At 42.7% G+C, this 8,695-nt stretch overlaps 1 protein-coding gene across 1 annotated transcript; it reads left to right on the top strand.

The window, feature by feature from the left end:
* Positions 1-1,153: 1,153 nt before the first annotated feature.
* On the top strand, positions 1,154-1,511 carry LOC130874904 (60S ribosomal protein L36-like). The gene has a single exon (XM_057770471.1). It carries the CDS (start codon positions 1,163-1,165, stop codon positions 1,478-1,480), a length of 318 nt encoding a protein of 105 aa, XP_057626454.1. The 5' UTR covers positions 1,154-1,162; the 3' UTR covers positions 1,481-1,511.
* Positions 1,512-8,695: the final 7,184 nt, after the last annotated feature.

Genomic DNA, 8,695 nt, shown 5'->3' with positions numbered 1-8,695 from the left:
GAATATCGAAAAACCGCCTTGTAAAAAAGAGAGGTTAGACTTTATACAGTTTCCCATAAAGCTCCAGCAATCAAATGGTCAACTGAGGTTTATGGTGACACCAAGGCCAGTTAGTTAATGGTGAAAGACCGACCTTCCCAAAGCACGTTGAAATGAAATGCCTACGGGATGAACAACTTTATAGACTCTTACTTTTTACTAGTATAAACATTTAATTTAACCACGTATAAGCTAAACTTAAGTGTAAGAATTAAAATTCTGACCTTTAAGCCGGGCGGTGGTGGCACACACCTTTAATCCCAGTACTCGGGAGGCAGAGGCAGAGGCAGGCCGATCTCTGTGAGTTCGAGGCCAGCCTGGTCTACAAGAGCTAGTTCCAGGACAGGAACCAAAGCTACAGAGAAACCCTGTCTCGAAAAAAAAAAAATTCTGACCTTTAGAAGAAAACATAGGGGGCATCATTCATTACTTTGAGTTAGACAAAGCTTACTTAGTCACAACAGCACATATGCAATTAAAGAAACTAAAATTAAAACTTTTATAATTCAAAAAACACCATAAGGAAAGGCAAGCCACAGACTGCAAAGGCGTATTTCCCAATCAGATATGAGCAGTAATGCATTTCTCTATAGAGCATATAAAGAACCATGATAACACAGCAGCAAGAAGACAAGCAAATCAGCTCCCAGTTGGCAAATTCTTTGGATAAGCATCTCACCAAAGAGAACACCCAAATGGCCAAAACACAAAAGAGAAGATGCTTAGCATTGTGATTCATTATAGAAATAGAAATGAAAATGAAGCGCCCTGCAGATCAACCAGAACAGCTATAAAAAGTAAATACTGGTTAACACATAGAGAAACTCGAATTCTTGTGCATAACTGAGGGGGTAAGTGAAAACAACAGTTACAGTCACTTTGGGAAACTCAAATTTAAATTTGAGCAATTTAAATTAAAAAATAATTATCAAAGGGCTAGCAAATTTGACTCATAGGATTCTGTTTCAAGAGAAATGAAATGTCATTTTTACACAAAATACTGCATGTGAATTTTCATAGATAAATTGCTCAAAATAGTTAAAAGTTGGAGGTAACTCCAGTTTTCTTTAGTTGAAAGAATTGAATAGCTTCCTGTCGCGGCCGCCATCGGAGAGGAGCAGCCATGGACCTGCGCTACCCCATGGCCGTGGGCCTCAACAAGGGCCACAAGGTGACGAAGAACGTAAGCCAGCCGAGGCACAGCCGGCGGCGCGGGCGCCTCACAAAGCACACCAAGTTCGTGTGGGACATGATCCGGGAGGTGTGCGGCTTCGCGCCCTACGAGCGGCGCGCCATGGAGCTGCTCAAGGTGTCCAAGGACAAGCGCGCGCTCAAGTTCATCAAGAAGCGGGTGGGCACGCACATACGCGCCAAGAGGAAGCGGGAGGAGCTGAGCAACGTGCTGGCCGCCATGAGGAACGCGGCGGCCAAGAAGGACTGATCCCCTCCCCGTTCTCAATAAACGTTGCTGTGGCGCAAAAAAAAAAAAAAAAAAAAAAAAAGAATTGAATAAATAGGGGCGGTAAAAGGGAGGGGAAGGGAGATGAGAATGTGAGCGAACAGGATGGTTGAGGAGGAGTTTTGGGGAATATTATTTTCAGGTGTGGGACTTTGTTACACTGCACTTGTTTAACTTTATGAAGCTGTGTTACTGTGCCTGTCTAAAACACCTGATGGGCTAATAAAGAGTTGAATGGCCAATAGCAAGGCAGGAGCAAGGATAGGCGGGGCTGGCAGGGAGAGAGAATTAGAAGGAGAACCAAGAAGGAGCAAGCAGAGAACAAAGAGAGGAGGACATCAGGGACCAACCACTCAATCACCCAGCCAGCCACAAAGTAAGAGGAAAAATAAGATATACAGATTTAAGAAAGATAAAAGCCCAGAGGCAAAAGGTAATAAGAAAAGCTGACAAGAAGCAAGATAAGCTAAGGCCAGCCATTCATGACTAAAAATAAGCCACTGAGTATGATTTATTTGGGAGCTGGGTAGTGGCCCCCTCAAAAAGCCAAAAGAGCAAATCATCACACAAGGGGGGGGGTGAGTAACAGAGTGGGAGACCAATAAAAGAGATATCTTGATAGAGCCACTATGGGCTTAGCGAGAAACCTGGTACTAGAGAAATTCCCGAGAATCCACAAGGCTGACCCCAGCTCGGACTCTAGCAATAATGAAGAAGGAGCCTGAACTGGCCTTCCCCTGTAATCAGATTGGTGAAAACCCCAACTACCATCACAGAGCCTTCATCCAATAACTGATGGAACCAGATACAGAGATCCACAACCATGCATAGGGCCAAGCACCAGGAATTTAGTCCAAGAGAGGGATGACGGAATATATAAGCAAGGGAGGTCAAGAGCATGATGGAGAAATCTATAGAAACAGCTGAACCAAGCTCGTGGAAACTCATGAACTCTAGACTGACAGCTGTGGAACCTTCATGGGACAGAACTAGGCCCCTCCATATGTGGGAGACAGTGGTGAAGCTTGGACTATCTGAGGGGGCCCTGGCAATAGGACCAGGATCTATCCCTGGTGCATGAGCTAACTGTTGAAACCCATTTCTCTATGATGGGATGCCATACTCGCTTTAATGCGGGGGGTGGGAGAACTTGGTCCTACCCCAATTTAATGTATCAGACTTTGTTGACTCCCCAGTCAAAGACCTTACCCATTGAAAGGAATGGATGGGGTTGGGCTGTGGCGGAGGTGAAGGGGAATGGGAGGAGAGGTAGGAGGGAGAACTGTGGTTGGAATATAAAATGAAATTAAAAAGAGAAAAAGAAAAATGAATAAATAAAAACGATATAGCACAAAATGAGATAAGTATTCAGCAATATGAAGGAAATACTGATGATGTTGATGAACCTCAAAGATAACATTTCTTGGGACTGGAGAGATGGCTCAGTGGTAAAGAGCACTGCTTGCTCTTCCAAAGGTCCCGAGTTCAATTCCCAGCAACCACATGGTGGCTCACAACCATCTGTAATAAGATCTGGTGCCCTCTTCTGGCTTGCAGACATACATGCAGACAGAATACTGAGAATACTGTATACATAATTAATAAATGAATCTTTTAAAAAAGATATTTAACCAAAAGGAATATCTACAGAACCAGAAGGCAGATTAGTGGTTGTTTAGGGCTAGGGGTGAAGGAAGGGAATAACTGCAAATGGATTTTTTGGGAGTGATGGAAACATTCCCAGATAATGTCATGGCTATAATTACATGGTTAATTTACTTAGCTCTGTAAGTTGCTAATCATTGGATATTATCCTTTAAACAGGCAAAGTACAAGGTTTTAAAATTACGCACCCAAAGAATACTGTAAAAGGGGAAAGAGAATGTTAATGACTTTTTTCATCCATTATTAATTCCTTTCCCCACCTCTGCCTAGAATCCACCCTATACCTCTTCGTAGTCCCATCAACTAACTTCTTTTTTTTTTAGATTTTTAGATTTTTTTAATTATCCATGACATTTTATTTTATTTTTTCATTTATTTATTTATTTATTTATTAAAGATTTCTGCCTTCTCCCCGCCACCACCTCCCATTTCCCTCCCCCTCCCCCATCAAGTCCCCCTTCCTCATCACCCCTAAGAGTAATCCGGGTTCCCTGCCCTGTGGGAAGTCCAAGGACCACCCAGCTCCATCCAGGTCTAGTAAGGTGAGCATCCAAACTGCCTAGGCTCCCACAAAGCCATTACGTGCAGTAGGATCAAAAACCCATTGCCATTGTTCTTGAGTTCTCAGTAGACCTCATTGTCTATTATGTTCAGCAAGTCCGGTTTTATCCCATGCTTTTTCAGACCCAGGCCAGCTGGCCTTGGTGAGTTCCTGATAGAACATCCCCATTGTCTCAGTGTGTGGGTGCACCCCTCGCGGTCCTGAGTTCCTTGCTCGTGCTCTGTCTCCTGCTCTTGATTTGGACCTTGAGATTTCAGTCCGGTGCTCCTTTGTCTCAGCATCTTTGGTCACTTTACCTACTTAACCCACCCTAAAGTGTGTGCAACCACCTGAAGTATGCACACTCCCTACATCAATAGCTGACATGTCAATAATCCACGTGCAAGGTATCTAACCTCAACATTTGCCAGTTTTCACATGGGTGTTTCTGATGCTTATTTCCTGACTCTTTCTTACATGGTTTCGTAAAATAGCGCCTCGTCAACGTCCTCGTTCCATCTTGCCATCCCAGAAGCAGAAGCGGCAGAGACTCTTTCTCTGTTGTCACAGTTACGATTAGCTAATTTCTCACACTGCTGTCACTGCACATAGCCCATTTTGAATTAGGTGGGTGTGCCTCTTTTCTCGAATCGCGCAGATCTTTCTTTGCGTGCACATCATCATCTCTTTACTGATTTTTGTTTGCATGTTTTCACAGGCTTGTCATTAGGCACTAACTACACTGGGGCAGAAATGTCTATAATTAAAAATTTTTACCATTCAGCATTATCTCCACTAAGCCTTTAAATATCTCTAATTTTCCCAATCTCCTGTTTCCACTAGAACTATAATTCATCCCCATTCTTACCTCTAAAACTCTCAGCAAGTGGCTTTATTTCTTGTGCACCCTTGAATACTTACCTGCACCCTCACATTTCTCTTTCTGCCCTTCACTTTTATGCACCACCTTCTTTTTGCCCAGTTTCTACACTGAAGTCCTGCTGCTAGAATGATGGCATTTTGAGGTAAGGTTTATGAAGGCAATGAGTGGCTTAGACAATGTTGTAAGGGTGGACTCTAATTGAAGAAGACTGGAGTCCCTATAGAAGGTGAAGGCACACCTGAGAAATAGATAGAAGGGCCAGGTGAAGACACTGTTGGAGCAGTGGTTGAATCACCAACAGCGGACTGAGCATGAGTTTTGGCAACCATAGTCTCAGGAGAGCTGGGTAAAATTCAGGAGAACCTTTGACCTAGTACTAAAGTATGATTTATGGTTAATGGGTTGGACAGGAGATTCCCCTCCAATGATTGGTGAGGCCAGGAGATTCATCGGAAGGAGATAAAGGTCCAGAGCTGGAGGGAAATTATCTGATAATGGAGGACAAGAAGTCTTGGTGATAGATGTGGAGGGCACAATGACAAAGGTTGGGAAGGTGAACCAGGATTTAATACCAAATGCTATGTATTATGGAGGAAAAGGAGATGAGGCTCTATGGAGAGGTGTGGAATCAGACTGTCATTTAGGAAAGATGTTTATTAACACCAATAGCAGACTGGAGTCTGGAGTAAAGATTTAACACCCATGAGGTAGGAAAGGTGGGGGAGGAAGAGGAAGACACATAGTAAAACGGGCCTGCTTACTATGAGGTCTGTGAGATGTGACCTGTGGGGTGAATACAGATGGTTAACACGTGACCCTTGAGACATGACAGTAGGCAAGCTTCCTCTGAGTCCTGGATGACAGGGATGCTTGTGTCAGCCTTCTCTGTCTAGGGCGTACTTACCTGGAAGTCTATTTCTCTGTCGATGTGACCTCCCATTTCACCCCACCGAGGGTAAATAGATGCTTGTTCAAATTTCCCCCAGAAAAATTAATGGAACAGTGTTGGTTGTTGGTTTTCTGTTTTTACAGATTCTCAGTTTGATTTTAGAGGGAAGAACAGTTTTTATGCATAGGTTCAGGGAGAGTCAGCAGTCTCTTAAAGGGACTTCACAGAAAGTCACTAGAGACAATTTAGACAAAGGAGACACCAGTCTTCTCAGACATGGGATGGGGTTCCTGCTGTCCGAAAGATGAGTTCAGTGTTCCCAGCTTCATATGGTTTCTCTATAAGTCTCCGTCCCAAAGCTAGGGTCACATTTCTGTTTTAATCGATGTCACAGATTTAACATCAAAGACCTTCATGAGATGGGGAACTGAATTTGTGGTGCAATTCTGACACTCACAATTAGACTGTCAGGTGTCCAGGAATTCTGACACTGCAATTGGACCAATGCTCATCCTGTTGTTGGATGGGACAAGGCCCTGAGCTTATTTCCTCTCTCTCAGCTCTCTACTATACTTGTTTAGACTCAGACGAGAAATCCTAACACGTACTACACTTTAACTAATACTAAAGAAAACCAAACCCCACAAATATGTCCTGGAACCCCTGTGTGGATCCCCAAATTAGTCAGTTTGGGCTTCCATAAAGAAAACACCAGATTTCTTAGTTCAACAGAAACTTGTGTCCCCACTGATCTGAAGCTTAGAAAGTTCAAGATCAAGATTTGGTGAGGTTTGGTTTCTGTTTGGGGACTTTCTGATATGAAGACAAATTCTGTCTCTCACTTCCTCATATTGTGGTGGTGCTGCTGGGCCAGAGATGGAGCTGTCTTCTTCTTACAAGGACACTAACTGGGTAAGAGGAGGCTCCACTTTTGTGATTTCATTCCATTGTGATTACTCTGCATGGGTCTCATTTCCACAGACATTCACACTTGGGGTTATGGCCTGGCCAGGTTAATTTAGAGGAGAGAACAATTCAGCCCACAACAATCATGAACCAATTTTGCTCCCCATCAGTCTTCAGTGATGCAGGTCTTAAGCAGGAAAAACTGAGGCTCTTTGTCAACGAAATAGATCTATACCTGGAGCCATGGATTGTTGACAATAAGGAAAGATTCAGGGGGAGGTAGAAAAGAGGAAAATAGAATACCAAACAGAGGAGCTAACAGCTAACAACAAGGTCCCTGACTTAAAATGACACTTGTAGTGACCTTCCAAATGTAAATGCTCCATGGATACAGCGTTAAGTCATCGTTCCAAATCCATGCAAAATATCCCTTGTGGCCCATCGTTTGAATGATGTAGAGAAGAAAAAAAGTTCTTCGAGCTTCCCTAAGCTGATATGGTATAAAGAAAACTATTTTATGACACAAGAGAGAAATAGAAATTTATCTATGTAGTGACAAGAGGTACTAGGTCAATGGTTCTCAACCCGTGGGTTGCGACACTTTGTGGTCTAATGACCCTTTCATAGGGATATGGTTAACCTCTTTAGGTTGGAGTTTTCCTTCTAGCACCTTCTGTAGGGCTGGATTTGTAGGTAATTTTTAAACTTGACTTCTTCATGGAATGTCTTATTTTCTCCGTTGTAGTTGACAGATTTTCTGGGTATTGTAGTCTGAGCTGACATCTATGGTCTCTTAGAGTCTGCAGCACATCTGTCAAAGCCCTTCTGACTTTTAGTTTTCCTTGAGAAATAATGTATGATTCTAGTAGGTTTGTCTTTATATTCTACTTCATCTTTTTTCCTTGCAGCTTTTAATATTCTTTATTATGTGGGTTTAATGTTTTGATAATTATTGATATTTATGGGCAGAGGAGACTTTATTTTCTGGTCTAGTCTCTTTGATGTTTTTTATGTTTTTTGTATCTTGATAGGTGTATAGTACTTTAGGTTAGGGAAACTTTATTCTATGTCTTTGCTGAAAATATTTTCTTAGCCTTTGACCTGTTTTTTTTCTTTTCTCTACTCTTATTATTCTTAGATTTGGTCTTCTCGTAGTGTCCTGGATGTTTTATACCAGGATTTTTGTAGATTTAGTGGTTTTTTTTTTTTTTGACTAAGGTATCTATTTCTTCAATCAGGTCTTCAATGCCTTCATCTCTTGTCTTCTACTGATGAGGACTGCCTCTGAAGTTCTTAAGTTTTTCTTTTCCAGATTTCCCTCAGTTTGAGTTTCCTTTCTTGATTTTATTTCCACTTTCAGGTCTTGAACTGTTTTATTTATTTCCTTCCACTGTGTGTGTTTTCTCATATTTCTTTAAGGGATTTACTCATTAGCTGAGATGTAAGGAGACTACAGATGGATGAGAAAACTGTGAGGTTAAGTACAGAAGGAACGACACTTCTGCCATTAACTAACTGAGTGCTCTTAAGTTGCACAAGTTATCTATGCCCAAGGCCTTCTAAAATATGAAAGATAATGCCATGTATCTTGGGCTGTTGTGATGACTGGACGTTTATTTTCATCCCTAAAACTTCAGTATTTATAATGGCTGTGTGGTGGTATAAACGTAAAATGTCCTTCATAGATTCTTGTGTTTGAACCTTGGTTCCTCCTTGGTGACACTGTTTGGGAAGGTTATGGAACTGTCTAGCCCCTTCCCAGAGTCCAAAGATCCCACTAAATCACCAAATGACACCACTGCCACCTTTAGTGGGGATGTCTGAGCCCTCAGCTGAGATGTCCTTAGGTTAGAACCCCCCCCTCCATGAAGTGGAGACTCCGTTTGACCTTGAGGGTCTGCGCTCCAGGGAGGCCAGGACCTTGCTTTACCACTTCTGCCTTGCCTGCCTACCCAGCACCCACACCAACTGATACTCCCACTCCTAACACCCCAACTCCCCCAACACCTCCAGGACCCCTAGGTGGCACCTGTCACCAAGGGAGGGCTTTGGGGTTTTATGATCTGGTCCAGCTTGTTTCTCTCTGCCTCCTGAGTGTGAATGCAATGTGATCAACAAGCTTCCATGCCATCCCTGCTGTAGCCACAGCCTCCCTGCCATGGCGGGCTTTCTTCCTGTGGAACTGGATGCTGAAATGAGCCCTTTCTCGCTTAACTTCTTTTCCCCAGAGTATTTTTGTCACAGCAACAGAGAAGAAATTAATACAATCTATAAGGAAACACAGTTTGGGTTCTTAAGAAAAAGATGTGAAAA

The sequence above is a fragment of the Chionomys nivalis genome, chromosome 5 (assembly GCF_950005125.1).
Source record: "Chionomys nivalis chromosome 5, mChiNiv1.1, whole genome shotgun sequence".
Classification (NCBI taxonomy): Eukaryota; Metazoa; Chordata; class Mammalia; order Rodentia; family Cricetidae; genus Chionomys; species Chionomys nivalis.
The sequence above is the reverse complement of the archived record's forward strand: the minus strand, read 5'-3'. Positions and strand labels throughout refer to the sequence as shown.

Excerpts from the sequence above, each read along its gene's own strand:
- LOC130874904 (XM_057770471.1), top strand. The coding sequence starts at position 1,163 with ATGGACCTGCGCTACCCCATGGCCGTGGGCCTCAACAAGGGCCACAAG.